This window comes from Haliotis asinina, chromosome 12 (assembly GCF_037392515.1).
Source record: "Haliotis asinina isolate JCU_RB_2024 chromosome 12, JCU_Hal_asi_v2, whole genome shotgun sequence".
NCBI classification, from domain to species: domain Eukaryota; kingdom Metazoa; phylum Mollusca; class Gastropoda; order Lepetellida; family Haliotidae; genus Haliotis; species Haliotis asinina.
This window is the reverse complement of record NC_090291.1, coordinates 4519935-4536849: the sequence shown is the minus strand read 5'-3', so window position 1 is coordinate 4536849 and position 16915 is coordinate 4519935. Positions and strand designations below refer to the sequence as shown.

Genomic DNA, 16915 nt, shown 5'->3' with positions numbered 1-16915 from the left:
CCATGTGAACAGGCCAGCACATGTGAAAGCCTTGATCTTTCTCTTAGGGATAGTTTCCTCCATACATAGACTTGTTGATATAAGCGATGCAACTTCGATGATAACACAACATTTCTACCCGTAAAGCCTCATTGAACACATGCAAAGGCACCTCAAATAAACACCACATTCTTTATACTTCAAATATTTCTGTTAAGAATATACTGGTAATAAAAACAATCGCTTTAAACCCTTAATATTGTTTAAGGCGACAAACTCACTTATTGGGGGTTGAGGACTATGCATACAATGAAATTGCGATATAGCTAGGCTATTGCTGGCAAGGACGTTAAACAACAAACAAACAAAAGAAACAAACACTAAATAATGTCTATCAAGCTGTTTTTATGTCCTGCATGTTACACGTAGATCTAGCTGCTGGTGACGGAGTTGATCCAGTCCGTGTAGGCGGAGACATCAGTGTAGATGCCATTGGTACCGGCCAAGTTACAGTCAGCAGGTCCGTAGGACGTGATGCCGCACTGAACCCAAGTCCCGTCATACTGGCACACCACTGGTCCGCCCGAGTCTCCCTAGAAACAGATATACAAGACTGATGGGCTGACATCGACCTTACTTACGAGTTGATAGGAGTAAAACGAGATATTCCGTTCGGAGTCATGCATATGTTTTGTGTCGTTCATGTTCAGCTTCAACTGTGCAAACCGATGAACATAATATAATTATCTACACAAAATATACTGGTGAAGTGCATGTGTCCAGGATGGAACGCCGTTGTAATGCGACAATGTAAGTATCGGTTTTATCAGTGTGTGTCAATAATGTCACAATGTAAACATAGGTTTTATATCTGAGTTGGCTGCATAACACTGTATCAATTTGCTGTATAACACTGTATATCAGGCTGTTGTATAACACTGTATATCAGGTTGTTGTATAACACTGTATATCAAGTGGTTGTATAACGCTGTGTATCGGTTGGTTGTGTAACACTGTGTATCGGTTGGTTGTGTAACACTGTGTATGAGTTGAGTTGGTTGTTTATAACACTGTGTATCGATTGACTTCATATCACTGTGTATAAAGTGGTTTAATCTTACGTTGCGACCCGAGAAGGTCCCGGGGTAGAATAGGCCTTCAACAACCCATGCTTACCATAAAAAGCAACTATGCTTGTCGTCAGAGGCGACTAACGGGATCGGGTGGTCAGGCTCCCTGATTTGGTTGACACATGTCATCGGTTCCCAATTGCGCAGATCGATGCTCATGTTGTTGATCACTGGATTGTCTGGTTCAGATTCGATTATTTACAGACCGCTGCCATATAGCTGGAATATTGCTAAGTTCGGCGTAAAACTAAACTCACTCACTCAATCTTACGTTGCAGGTGTCGGTGTTGCCGACAGCGCAGATCTGAGTGGTGACGTTGGAGGAGGCAGGAGAGTTTGACGGGCATCTTCCAGCATCGTAAGTGTCAACTACTGCCTCCTGCAGTGTATCCGGGAAAGCAACTGAAAGAGTTCTCAACTTTAGACAAGGATATTGCCGAAGTTTCATAATAAACCAAGTGGAAACTGATATGAGAATATTACCTGTCAGTGTATAAATACCTATTCGGATAGTCAACACCAGGATATTGCAAAAATCAGTTTTCTCTGTTGTTTCGATTACCTGTGATTGTTTATCAGTACCTGGACGACTATTGGCCGTGTCTGTCGCTCCCCAGCCGGTGACGGTGCACTGCCGGTTGAAGAGGTTGGTGCACTGAGAGCCAGTAGGAAGACACACAGGCTCGGCGTTGTCTATACCGTCGATAGGCCTTTCCAGAGTCAGTATCGAGATGTCATTGACTGAAAAGTAACCAGGATAGATGTCTCTTATGACAATAATCGACAATGGGATAGTGGTCCAGCGAGTTGAAGTGGCCACGAACCCGCGAAGAACCCACAAATCCGTTGGTAAATGACCAAATGGTGGCCACACGATTACCCACAGAGACCTAGTTGAGGGTACAACAGCGTGCAGTAAATCTTGGACAAAGTACAGTGACTATGTGTCCTGGTCCACGCAGCTGTGAATGGGTACCTCGTAAAAGAGTTAGCGATATGTTTTTAAGAGTGCTAGCAGAAATAAAATCGAAATATAGTCCAGATCTTTAGCGTGTGAAATTTTCATTACAATCCTCAATCATTTCATAATTGCCGTTTGAAGGTACTTATAAAAATATAAGTACATCAGAATCTATGCGTCCACAACAGGCAAGCAAAAATCTTTTGTGCGTGGTGTTATCAGTTTTTTTTTGCTTGAAAAACGCAGGTTTCTGAGTTAACGAGAACCCTGTCGTCAGGATGGCAAAACCACCTTAACTCGGTGCGCCTTGTGGCTGTAATAGCTGTATGTTCCCAAGGGATATGAGATTGATGATACAGTGATCGAGGGAAATATCAAAGGGCATTTGAACAGCTGTGCTAAATATCAGCCTTTACGCAAATGTTACTTCATTATAATAATAAATGACTGAATGTATTCTGAAACATGACTTTCGATCGTTCTTTCGTTCTTTCGTTCTTGTTTAACAACGTACTGATCAGCATTTTGAATACTCCAACAGTGTAGCAATCGATATTGCGATGCACTCATTTGGGATACAACAGCATGATACAACCCAGTCACCCAGCTTGACCAACTGATCTATTGAGTCGAACTGCATTGACTCGTAACCAGCACTCTTGCTTTTCGGGTTTTAGCGAAACGTTGTCTTAAAGACAACATGTCGGGTAGCTAAGAGGTTAAGGCGTTCGCTTTTCACGCCGAAGAACCAGGTTCGATTCCCCACATGGGTACAAAGTGTGCCGCCTATTTCTGGAATCCCCCGCAGTGTCATTACTGTAATATTGGTGAAAGCGGCGTAAAATCACACTCGCTCACAATTATAATAATGATATGAATTCGTATTACTGCGTTAAACTCCACTCCAAAAGTGGTCAAGGCGCAAACAGATTTGATAGATATGACTTACCCTAGATTAGATGCTTATGAGGCGTTAGAAGGTTAATAGTCACCAGACTTATCCTGCCGGGTACCCATTTCACGCTGGGCGAACAGGTGGTAAGGTGGTACCATATGTACTTGTAACATGTGCTTCGTTGTGGGGCAGGACTGTAGACTAAGAAAGTCACAGGGGTCAAGCTGCCAAACACAGTCACCCATTCAAAAACTCTCCTCGTCCAGGGTCACCTAACTGAACTGTTTCGTGAGTACTATGGGGCCACATACCACCACATAAAGCAAAGATTGTTCGTCGGTGTTACTCACTTGTGTTAACTGAATCGTAGTTCGGGTGGTCAGTGATGGCGGACACCTGGATCACTTGCTCTCCGTCAGCTTGAGTCAGGTCGAATTCAGCCACGCCCACGGAGAGTGACGACGGAGTTCGACCACTACAGCATGACAGACAACCAGAAATAACGAATTTCAGAGAAATTAAAATTATTTTAAAACTAATTTATGGTTTTCTTATTTTATACAAAATTAACTAATGTGTTTTTATTCGTGATTCCGTTTGACGTGATGTATCGTTTTCGGTGTGCAGCCTAAAGGTTATACAAGGTTACATTGAGCCCATTTCTGGGGTCCCGGCCTTAATATTTCGGGATAATTATTTCTATAAACGGTGTAAAACCATACTCGCTCATTTCACACAGGCAGTGTCGGTTGAAAACAATAAACAATAAAAGAAACCTATGCCATACCAATTCTTCACAGCACGACATAATGACATTAATCGATCTCATGCCTTACGCAGTGCAGTGGGCAGCAGTCATGACATGAGTAGAGTCGATAATGGTGGCGCCGCATGCAAACTGGCCGTTGATGAGGAGGGTGGTCATGAACTGATACTCCCCGACATTGGCCGAAGCCCCATTGACCACACGGAGTGACACCAGAGCGTTTCGTATTTGGCTCGAGACGGCGGGATCCAAGACTGTGCCACATGCTGCAGGAAACAAAACATACATATGTAATATATGTTTTTGAAGTGATATTTTCTTACAGTTTTAGGGCGTCTGTATTTAATTTTGTGTTTCTCTTCGCCTGACTGTTCCATGATTGGAGTCGCGGCATGGGCGAAAAATAAAAGGCGAAAGAAAGAAAAAAAGGAGAATACGATTCAATATGAATGTATACGAGCCAAATGCATTGAGGATAGTGTCAAAGACAATAAGCTTTCTCCCTAAATTCCGTAACAGTGTGTACGCTCACTGGTAGGGAATTTGTTACAATGAGGATGGAGTCTTTGTGATTTGTCACAGAGTCTTTGGAATGATATGTGTTATAAAGGTAATCACAGCTTTAGCTTGTGGTCTTAAGGACTGTACTTATCCTAATCAACACATAATATCATCTTGCAACTTTGTGATTTCCTTAAACAGATATATGAATAGCACAGTTGTGATTTTTAGAATAATTTGCAAAGAAAATCATTCGATGATAAAGATGAGTGAAACATTATGATTATCAACCACCGAAGAACTAAACATTCATAAGATAAGATAATTTCTTTATTAACCCAAGGGAAATTTTGTGTGCATCATATATAGCTCTCCAGTTTATATAACATTTTCAACCAGTACTTACGAGTCATTGCAAGTCACAATATTATTATTTTCTCGAAATGAAATCCATACATTTAGCACAAAGTCACATTCACAATGCTAAACTCGCATAGTCAGTAGAAAACAATTATTTTCAGAAGAAGACAATTTATTCAATATTCATAATGATTGCGATGATGAATGTGTTGTAGATAATAATTACCGATGACTAACTGCCAATCAAAAACAAAATGTAAAGTGTTGTCTCATGATAATATAACACAATATGTGAATAAACGCTACCAGCTTGAGGACCAGACTGGAGTGTTACATTCCTGTACATGTTCAAATGGCGATTTATGGCTATTTTAATCCCGTAACTGGATTCATTACATTGGTTTTTACTGAACTATATATTTCAGGGACAGTGAAGCATAGGGAAAACTATGTCAAAACCAGAAAGTATGACAGGTCTGCCTTACAGCAATATTTATGCCAGGAGATTTTCAATCAAAGTGAACCGATCCTGCACAGTTCCATCATGAGTAAATCACGCAATATTCATGCGCTTCATGGTGGAACTAAACGCACGGGACAGACTTCACCCCTTTATTCTTGGCCACTTATCATGTTCTCGTCAACATTGTCCTGACATGGAACAGCTGAGAGACGAAATTTTTGTTCAGCGTAGATCACCTCGAATTATAGCTTCAAACATTCAGATGAACTTTAAACTCCTCAGCTACATCAATGGAAACGTCCAATTCCGATTCATTAAGAAGATTTTAGAAATTGTGTAGCCTCAATTCCATTTCTGAGATTGCGAATTATCTGTGCCAAGAATGAATTTCCCGTGACATATATATGTCAGTTTGTCTTCATGTGTGTCACTGATTAAACAGCACATGCTTTGTTATAGTAGGCGTTAAACCCAATCATTTTTGTCACCTTCCATACTAGAAAACATTATTTTAATCAGTCATTTCTTCAAATAGATCACTTCATTATACAGAAGTTATAAAAGTCTTCATATATGACTTTACATGATAATCGAGGGTTTTCAAGGCACTATAGCTATATTCGTTCCTGAACGAACATAGCATTGAAGTAAATGTGGGACTGATTCCCTTATAACGTTGATTTAGGGCGTCTACAGGACATTGATTGTTCCTTACAGATACTCTAATCACAAAGACTGTGTCACAAATTATAACGTTTCTGTCCCAAAAGTCACAAAGACTCCATTCTCGCTGTAACCATTTTCGCTACCAGTGATACACGATATTGTAAAGTTGACCGTCATATTTGTGTGTGAAAATTGCCAACTCCTAACATTGTCGGATCGTAGATATTAGAGGATGTATTAAGTTGCTTCTGTTTAAACACCTGCTGAAGATTCGTTTTTTGTTTTCGTTTTTTTTGAGGAAATTTAATACATTCTAAACTCAATATTTAGTTTTTCTTGTTTAGTTTATGAACGTACATTTTAGTGCCGGTGAGGTCGTAGTCGTCGTGGTTGTGGTAGTTGACGTGGTCGTGGTCGTGGTCGTGGTCGTGGTTCTTGTAGTTGTGGTAGGTCTTGTTGTTGGAGTTTGGGGTGGTGTGGTCGGTGAGATTTGACTGAAGAAACTGGCTATGTTAGGGCAAACTCTTCCCAGGATCTCCAGTAGTCGACTGTAGCCCCGCCGGTAGTACATCCCACGAGCCAGGCGACCCAAAATCCGACAGAATCGACGCCGTCCATACCTACCGATTCTGGCATACACTGAAACACAAACGGACAGGAATCTCGTGTTGATTGATTCACTGTTGAATGTGGACGAGGGCCTCCTTTCACAAAGCACTAAAGTGATCGTTAGTCTTTAAGGTAACCTAGTGTAATGTTAAAGAGTTAATATTAACCTTAGTAAAGGTTGCTCGTGAAAGGAGCCCTTGCATTGATGTGCTTGACGGTTAAGAAACACATACCTGTGTTTGTATGCTGACGATTAGGTACCTTACATTATTCTAAGAGTCTGGGTTCGAAATCCCCAGTTCGTCTAAATCCCCCAAAGCGCTAGAATCTCGACCTTAATGAGACGGGTTTATGCGAAATATGGTCTATGCTGAGACAAGTGAAGAGGCACATACATACTTAGTCAGTCACATATGGTCTATGCTGAGACAGGTGAAGAGGCACATACATACTTAGTCAATTACATATGGTCTATGCTGAGACAAGTGAAGAGGCACATACATACTTAGTCAATTACGACAAGTGAAGAGGCACATACATACTTAGTCAGTCACATATGGTCTATGCTGAGACAAGTGAAGAGGCACATACATACTTAGTCAATCACATATGGTCTATGCTGAGACAAGTGAAGAGGCACATACATACTTAGTCAGTCACATATGGTCTATGCTGAGACAAGTGAAGAGGCACATACATACTTAGTCAGTCACATATGGTCTATGCTGAGACAAGTGAAGAGGCACATACATACTTAGTCAATTACATATGGTCTATGCTGAGACAAGTGAAGAGGCACATACATACTTAGTCAATTACATATGGTCTATGCTGAGACAAGTGAAGAGGCACATACATACTTAGTCAGTCACATATGGTCTATGCTGAGACAAGTGAAGAGGCACATACATACTTAGTCAGTCACATATGGTCTATGCTGAGACAAGTGAAGAGGCACATACATACTTAGTCAATTACATATGGTCTATGCTGAGACAAGTGAAGAGGCACATACATACTTAGTCAATTACATATGGTCTATGCTGAGACAAGTGAAGAGGCACATACATACTTAGTCAATTACATATGGTCTATGCTGAGACAAGTGAAGAGGCACATACATACTTAGTCAGTCACATATGGTCTATGCTGAGACAAGTGAAGAGGCACATACATACTTAGTCAGTCACATATGGTCTATGCTGAGACAAGTGAAGAGGCACATACATACTTAGTCAGTCACATATGGTCTATGCTGAGACAAGTGAAGAGGCACATACATACTTAGTCAATTACATATGGTCTATGCTGAGACAAGTGAAGAGGCACATACATACTTAGTCAATTACATATGGTCTATGCTGAGACAAGTGAAGAGGCACATACATACTTAGTCAATTACATATGGTCTATGCTGAGACAAGTGAAGAGGCACATACATACTTAGTCAGTCACATATGGTCTATGCTGAGACAAGTGAAGAGGCACATACATACTTAGTCAATTACATATGGTCTATGCTGAGACAAGTGAAGAGGCACATACATACTTAGTCAGTCACATATGGTCTATGCTGAGACAAGTGAAGAGGCACATACATACTTAGTCAATTACATATGGTCCATGCTGAGACAAGTGAAGAGGCACATACATACTTAGTCAATTACATATGGTCTATGCTGAGACAAGTGAAGAGGCACATACATACTTAGTCAGTCACATATGGTCTATGCTGAGACAAGTGAAGAGGCACATACATACTTAGTCAGTCACATATGGTCTATGCTGAGACAAGTGAAGAGGCACATACATACTTAGTCAATTACATATGGTCTATGCTGAGACAAGTGAAGAGGCACATACATACTTAGTCAATTACATATGGTCTATGCTGAGACAAGTGAAGAGGCACATACATACTTAGTCAATTACATATGGTCTATGCTGAGACAAGTGAAGAGGCACATACATACTTAGTCAGTCACATATGGTCTATGCTGAGACAAGTGAAGAGGCACATACATACTTAGTCAGTCACATATGGTCTATGCTGAGACAAGTGAAGAGGCACATACATACTTAGTCAGTCACATATGGTCTATGCTGAGACAAGTGAAGAGGCACATACATACTTAGTCAATTACATATGGTCTATGCTGAGACAAGTGAAGAGGCACATACATACTTAGTCAATTACATATGGTCTATGCTGAGACAAGTGAAGAGGCACATACATACTTAGTCAGTCACATATGGTCTATGCTGAGACAAGTGAAGAGGCACATACATACTTAGTCAATTACATATGGTCTATGCTGAGACAAGTGAAGAGGCACATACATACTTAGTCAATTACATATGGTCTATGCTGAGACAAGTGAAGAGGCACATACATACTTAGTCAGTCACATATGGTCTATGCTGAGACAAGTGAAGAGGCACATACATACTTAGTCAATTACATATGGTCTATGCTGAGACAAGTGAAGAGGCACATACATACTTAGTCAATTACATATGGTCTATGCTGAGACAAGTGAAGAGGCACATACATACTTAGTCAATTACATATGGTCTATGCTGAGACAAGTGAAGAGGCACATACATACTTAGTCAACTACATATGGTCTATGCTGAGACAAGTGAAGAGGCACATACATACTTAGTCAGTCACATATGGTCTATGCTGAGACAAGTGAAGAGGCACATACATACTTAGTCAGTCACATATGGTCTATGCTGAGACAAGTGAAGAGGCACATACATACTTAGTCAATTACATATGGTCTATGCTGAGACAAGTGAAGAGGCACATACATACTTAGTCAATTACATATGGTCTATGCTGAGACAAGTGAAGAGGCACATACATACTTAGTCGATTACATACGGCGGGATTGTCTTGGAGGATCGTTTTGCATCTTGGCGTGCGTAAGGTTGAATTTTGTTGTTTAATAATGTGCCAACTAAACAGATCTTAAGGTATTAAATAATTTTGTCACACGGTCTTTTGAAAGGGTGTACGTCACAGGAAATACGAAATTTACACGGGTCTTACTGTTCTGTACACCCTTTCAAAACACCGCACATAAACCTAAAGTGTGCTTCTCACTATATATTAGGTCATCTCTTGTTTTCCCAGAATAACCGCATTTGAGGTTTTTGTTTTGGAGGGACAGGTTTTACTTTTCGTTAGTAAGACCGCTTCCCAAGGTTTACTTTTCCTAACTTTATATGAACATCAACATTCAAAAGATACAAGAGTGTTTGAAATCAATTGAAAAATATCGTTCAAGATTAAACTCACAATACAAAGGATTTAGGAAGCGGGATTGCAACCGCAATTCTCTCATGCGTAGGCAGATGCTCTACCGCACGGACATCCGGACCGACGAAGATGGTTAAATCATCTACTTATTTTTACTGTCATTAAATTGATTTTACGCGCGCTTCAGTTATTATTATGTATCTTCATCAAATGATCATCTACATTGTAATTACCCATCATTGACGGTATGTATGTTAGAGAAAACACTTCTCCTCGCCCCCCGGGATTTCCCTCCCCCTCCGGTTTTACATTGTCTACCAAAACCTCGGAGGCGTGTTTTCTCATAGACGTAACTAACAGCATCGGAACGTTACACTTGTGAAACCGCCCCTCTACCTGTTTATAGTGGTGTGAAATCCTCAAAGTTAAATAAAAGATTAATGTTTTCTAGGAGGAGAGTTACACATACAATTTCTGATGTAGCACTCGACACCGTATCTGATTATAGGCCGACGGTATCCTCGGAGGGTGTTGACGCCGTTCCAGAACGCTGCAGCTGCATTGTTACCGATGTAGAGTCGTTCCCTCTCTCCCGCCAGAATCTCACCCTCGATCTGGCTGAATGGTTTCCTTGTAGTTAATATCTTAACGGTGTATTTCGTCACCCTTGTACCGAAATACGTCCTGAGAACGTTGTCCAGGTCACTGATGGGAGCGCCAAACCGCTGAGCTAGCAACGAATAGTATATTCGGTCAATGTAGGATAGTGTTGTGGTGGTGTCCTCCTCATCAGATAGGGTGCTGGCGTACACTGACTCAATGGCTGCAATCGGGAGAGAGTCGAAACTTGACAGTATCTTTGTTCCAACACGATCACCCCTGAAGTTTGAAATTTCGAATTAAAGAGAAATGGATTAAAGGGAGATGATTTGAAGTGGATTAACAGGAGATGGAAGTAGATTGAGATGGATTAAAGGGAAGTAGAATGAGGTGGATTAATGGGAGATGGGATGTAGTAGATGAAAGGGAGGTGGGAAGAAATGGATTAAATGGAGAGGGACGAGGTGGATTAAGAGAAGGTGGGAAGAATAGTTTAAAGGGAAGAGAGATTAGATGGAATAAAGGGTGATTGGATGAGGTAGATGAAAGGAAAGGGGATGAGGTGAAGTATAAGGGAGATGAGGTTGATTAAAGGGATCTATGATGAAACGGTTTAAAGGGAGATGGAATGAGGTGGATTAAAGGGAGATGGAATAAGGTGGATAAAAGGGAATAGGGGTAAAGTTCATTAAAGGGAATAGGGGTAAAGAGGATTAAAGGGAATAGGGGTAAAGTGGATTGAAACGAGGTGGGGGAATGGCAGATGGGATGAGACCGTCTTCAAAATTATTTCTCTTCAAGCAGTTACTACTGAAGGCATTGTGATTTACTTCTTCTGAAATCTGTGTTTTAGACAGCCTATGTTACTACTTCTGAAATCTGTGTTTTAGAAATGTTTCTGGTGGTATGACTGAGTATTGTTTACTACCGCTCCAACAATTTACTCAACCCCAACAACTACTCACATTGCTACTACTGAAGCGTGTTACAGAATGGTTATACCATAATTGTTGGAGACTTTTTTGTCTATGAACATTAAAACGTAGTTCAGAAAGTTTTATGTTATAGTCGCCTGTTAATGGAGGTGCGCTCTAGAAAGGAAATGTTTTTACTTCAGGTGGCTGTTTTTAGCGTTACTTAAGTATTCAAAGACAGGCGTATATGTATATGTAGGACACATCATATCAATTGTTGTATAAAGAGTTACCTTTCTTAACAAAAAGTCGTTTTCGATATATATCTTAAAACAGTTACACTCATACACATAATGTGGAAAAAAATCACACAGTACTATTTTAATATATACTCACATGCACTCTTCATAGCTCAAATCTCTAAAATAGAAGCTTTTAATGTTGCAGTACTGTAAATCACTTTTTGCGCTTTCACTGTAGCGCTCGACATCGGTCACTGCACTGGCATCATCAAACCTTTCCGAGGGTTGAGCGGGGGAATTCGGATTTGGAATAATGATGCCAACCTGATGAGTCGGGGAAACAACTGCCAGCACCAGCGCTATGACTGCACCACAGACACCCATGTTGAAGTATATCTCTCGAGGTGTGTACGTGACTATATACCGCTTAGGCTTTGCGTCAATCTTGAGGAACAGTCCCATATTGTGTAAACTAGGTACCCAATACAGACAAAGAAAGCAAACATTTGTGTGTAACGTGTGTCAGTTTGCTTAATGTGTAGTCGACGTGGCCGTCACGGTTTGTTCATACAGCTGGCACCGGTATTATGGTTGTTACAGTTGACAATCTCTTGGAAATGGACAGGTGGACATAACGCCACTTGGTACATAATGGCCTGGCATACATGTATATATAGATGTATGTACTGAGGGAGGCCAGTCGGACATCCTAGTAGTACTCAGTGTATAAGCCTTAAGTAAATCCCCTTCTGTCATCAGAGTATTTGCTTGCAGTTTAGATTGACACTGACGTGATCTATAAGTTAAGAAACCTGATACAAACAATGAAATGAAGACCGCTTTTTCCTTAACAGTGATGACATGGTTTCCTTGTGTACGACAATACGTGTGGTTGTACTGGATAACTGCTTGATCAAACAATTCCTGACCAACAGGTGTGCCTCCTTGTGACGTGCAGACTGGTGCATTGTTCTGTACTCATCACCACATGTCGTCACTTAGGTTTTAATCTACCAGTGTGTAAGCATAATGAAGTGCGGGAATTTAGTGGGGACAGATGCATCTAGGTCGAATCTGGATGGTTTACATTGTCCACTGGTAGACCATGTATATTAGTTGTGTAGATCCAGTCTAAAGGTATATACGTCTTTGTGGTTGACTCAGTTTGCTAAAGGTTCTGTTCTAATAATCAGCTTAACACAAATTCAGTTCAGAGTATGCTCTGATAAATATATGAACAAAAAGTTGCTGAAAGTCCAGTTTCTGATCCGTCGTCAACTATTGACACGAAACAGATAGTGACAAGTCACAGACAAGGCACTGAATTTAGCTCGTGACTGAATGTTTGTTTGTTTGTTTGTTACTCCGCACTGAGCAATATCCAGCTTATGACGGCAAGGTGCAATCAGGATACAGTACCATGTATCAACCCTGTCAGCGATTATGACCACCCGATCCCGTTAGTCGTCTCTGACGACATCCATAGGTTACTGAGGACCAGTTCTATTCCGGATCTTCACGGGTTTGAATGCAACTGGAAATATTTGTAAATTTTGTTCAGTAATCACTCTCAGTCAAGTTAAGCAATATTTATTGAAAATGTGACTATGCCCTTATATCACCTGGTCTACGACTGGTCCAGATACATTTTATTATGCTGCACTTAAATACAGTCTGTATTTCTGTCAAATATGTTACCAAAGACCGCTTAAGGATGAGGGTCCGTACTCTTCCACTGGAGAAGAAGGATTTGAAAAAATGACAAAATGTGGAGGAATTATGCCGACAATTATCTGATATTTTCGAATGAATGGAATGGAACTTTCACAAATTGCTTGGGGAATTCACACATTTGCCACAAGATCTGATTTTAGCATATTCTAAGTCGTTCACTTCAGCTGGCTTTTTTATTGGATCTACACAAGTCATTACTCAGTGGTTAGAAAGCAATCTTGCAATACGAACTTAAATCATCATTCTGAAATTCTTTAAACGTCCTTTTAAGGTCTTTTGTCATACGCTTCTGCACGATTGTGTATTGGTCATGTCGAAACATCAAAATATGCAGGGACGTGGAAAAATATGGACTTGGTCCCAAGCACATAACCATGTTATTTATACAAATTTGTTCATTAATATCTTTTCAGTCTGGCAAACAGGACCATTTACCACATTCTACCATAAATACAAACACACGTCTATAATAAAGTGACTGTCTTGATAGTACCCATTACTGCAGTCTAGCGATCTCGCCTAAGACGAAAGTATGTTCTTGATCCACGTGTTGTACTTGGCCACGTTGGTGTAGATGCCATTGGTTCCTTCCAAGTTGCATTCTTTTGGTCCAAATGATGTGATTCCACACTGAACCCACTTCTTATTGTACTCGCAAAATATTGGCCCTCCCGAGTCACCCTGTTGAGAAACAGGAAGCATGCTCAAGCCAATCTACATGTGTCAGTTCTTTACGTTACACGATTGCTCATTGATCATTCTGTTGAATGTGGCTCCTCACCCTAGTAAGCAGCTAATGGTACGAATTAGATCATGTAGAATTTGAATTTGTTGCTGCTGCTGATGTTGATGATGATGAGGAGGAGGAGGTCCAAGATGATCATATGACAATGATGATGAGGGTGATTGTTATGATGATGATTGCGAGGATGAGGAGGACCAAAATGATAATGAGGAGGGTGATTGTTATGATGATGATGATGAGGAGGAGGAGGACCAAAGTGATGATGATGATGGGGAAGACCAAGATCATGATGAGGGTGATGGTTATGATGACGAAAAGGAGGAGGAGGACCAAAATGATGATGATGAGGGTAATTGTTATGATGATGAGGAGGAGGAGGAAGAGGACCAAGATGATGATGAGGGTGATTGTTATGATGATGATGATGAGGAGGAGGAGGACCAAAGTGATGATGATAATGAGGGTGATTGTTATGGTGATGATGATGAGGAGGAGGAGCAGGACGAAGATGATGATGAGAGTGATTGTTATGATGATGATGAGTAGGAGGAGGACCAAGATGATAAAGGGGAGGTTATTGTTATGATGATGAGGAGGAGGAGGAGGAGGACCAAAGTGATGATGATGATGAGGGTGATTGTTATGGTGATGATGATGAGGAGGAGGAGCAGGACGAAGATGATGATGAGAGTGATTGTTATGATGATAATGATGATGAGGAGGACCAAGATGATAAAGAGGAGGGTTATTGTTATGATGATGATGGTGAGGAGGAGGACCAAAGTGATGATGATAATGAGGGTGATTGTTATGGTGACGATGATGAGGAGGAGGAGCAGGACGAAGATGATGATGAGAGTGATTGTTATGATGATGATGAGTAGGAGGAGGACCAAGATGATAAAGGGGAGGTTATTGTTATGATGATGATGAGGAGGAGGAGGAGGACCAAAGTGATGATGATGATGAGGGTGATTGTTATGGTGATGATGATGAGGAGGAGGAGCAGGACGAAGATGATGATGAGAGTGATTGTTATGATGATAATGATGATGAGGAGGACCAAGATGATAAAGAGGAGGGTTATTGTTATGATGATGATGGTGAGGAGGAGGACCAAGATGATAATGAGGCTGGTGATTGTTATGATGATGAGGAGGAGGATGATGAGGAGGACCAAGATGATGATGAGGGTTATGGTTATGATGATGAGGAGGAGGAGGAGGAGGAGGACCAAGATGATGATGAGGGTTATGGTTATGATGATGATGATGAGGAGGAGGAGGAGGACCAAGATGATGATGATGAGGGTAATTGTTTTGATGATGATGATGAGAAGGAGGAGGAGGAGGAGGAGGATGAGGGTGATTGTTATGATGATGAGGAGGAGGAGGGTCAAGATGATGATGATGAGGGTGATGGTTATGACGATGGTGACGAGAAGGAGGAGGAGGACCAAGATGATGATGACCAGGGTGATGGTTATGATGATGATGATGAAGAGGAGGAGGAGGAGTGGAGGAGGAAGAGGAGGAAAAGGAGAAGGACCAAGATGATAATGAGGCTGGTGATTGTTATGATGATAATGGTGACGAGGAGGAGAACCAAGATGATGATAATGAGGGTGATTGTTATGATGATGATGATGAGGAGGAGGAGGACCAAACTGATGATGATGATGATGATGATGATGAGGGTGATTGTTATGATGATGATGACGAGAAGGACGAAGATGATGATGATGAGGGTGATGGTTATGATGATGATGGTGAGTAGGAGGTGGAGGAAGAGGAAGAAGAGGACCAAGGTGATGACGAGGAGGAGGGTGATAGTTATGATGATGATGATGATGAGGAGGAGGAGGAGGAGGACCAAGATGATGATGATGCGGGTGATGGTTATGATGATGAGGAGGAGGAGGACGAAGATGATGATGATGAGGAGGAAGAGAAGGAGGAGGACCAAGATGATGTTGATGATGAGGGTGATGGTTATGATGATGATGGTGAGGAGTAGGAGGAAGAGGAAGAGGAGGAAGAGGACCAAGGTGGTGATGAGGAGGGTGATGGTTATGATGATGAGAATGAGGAGGAGGAAGTGGAGGAAGAGGACCAAGGTGATGATGAGGAGGGTTATTGTTATGATGATGATGACGAGAAGGAGGAGGTGGACCAAGATGATGATGATGATGAGGAGGAGGAAGAGGAAGACCAAGATGATGATGAGGAGGGTGATTGTTATGATGATGATGATGATGAGCATGAGGAGGAGGAGGAGAAGGACCAAGATGATGATGAGGAGGGTGATGGTTATGATGATGATGAGGAGGAGGAGGATTAGGAGTAGGAGGAGGAGGAGGAGGACCAAGATGATGGTGAGGAGGGTGATGGTTATGATGATGATGAGGAGGAGGAGGATTAGGAGTAGGAGGAGGAGGAGGAGGACCAAGATGATGGTGAGGAGGGTGATGGTTATGATGATGATGAAGAGGAGGAGGAGGAGGACCAAGATGATGATGATGATGATGACGGTGATGGTTATGATGATGATGATGATGAGGAGGAGGAGAAGGACCAAGATGATGATGAGGAGGGTGATGGTTATGATGATGATGATGAGGAGGAGGATTAGTTGTAGGAGGAGGAGGAGGACCAAGATGATGGTGAGGAGGGTGATGGTTATGATGATGATGAGGAGGAGGAGGATTAGTTGTAGGAGGAGGAGAAGGACCAAGATGATGGTGAGGAGGGTGATGGTTATGATGATGATGATGAGGAGGAGGATTAGTTGTAGGAGGAGGAGAAGGACCAAGATGATGGTGAGGAGGGTGATGGTTATGATGATGATGATGAGGAGGAGGATTAGTTGTAGGAGGAGGAGGAGGACCAAGATGATGGTGAGGAGGGTGATGGTTATGATGATGATGAGGAGGAGGAGGATTAGTTGTAGGAGGAGGAGAAGGACCAAGATTATGGTGAGGAGGGTGATGGTTATGATGATGATGATGAGGAGGAGGATTAGTTGTAGGAGGAGGAGAAGGACCAAGATGATGGTGAGGAGGGTGATGGTTATGATGATGATG

General features: G+C 41.5%; 2 protein-coding genes across 2 annotated transcripts; one reads left to right on the top strand and one right to left on the bottom strand.

The window, feature by feature from the left end:
• Nucleotides 1–410: 410 nt before the first annotated feature.
• LOC137257814 (uncharacterized) lies at nucleotides 411–11738 on the bottom strand. The gene is made up of 8 exons (XM_067795264.1): nucleotides 11509–11738; nucleotides 10068–10477; nucleotides 6079–6360; nucleotides 3802–3997; nucleotides 3316–3440; nucleotides 1692–1850; nucleotides 1381–1511; nucleotides 411–572 (listed from the first exon to the last, which is right to left on the bottom strand). The coding sequence occupies exons 1-8, from the start codon at nucleotides 11736–11738 to the stop codon at nucleotides 411–413; spliced, it is 1695 nt and encodes a 564-aa protein (XP_067651365.1).
• A 2050-nt stretch (nucleotides 11739–13788) lies between these two features.
• On the top strand, nucleotides 13789–16649 carry LOC137258575 (aspartic and glutamic acid-rich protein-like). The gene is made up of 8 exons (XM_067796284.1): nucleotides 13789–13887; nucleotides 14017–14353; nucleotides 14407–14691; nucleotides 14745–15308; nucleotides 15443–15529; nucleotides 15623–15804; nucleotides 15991–16063; nucleotides 16627–16649. Exons 1-8 carry the CDS (start codon nucleotides 13789–13791, stop codon nucleotides 16647–16649), a joined length of 1650 nt encoding a protein of 549 aa, XP_067652385.1.
• The last annotated feature ends 266 nt before the right edge of the window (nucleotides 16650–16915 follow it).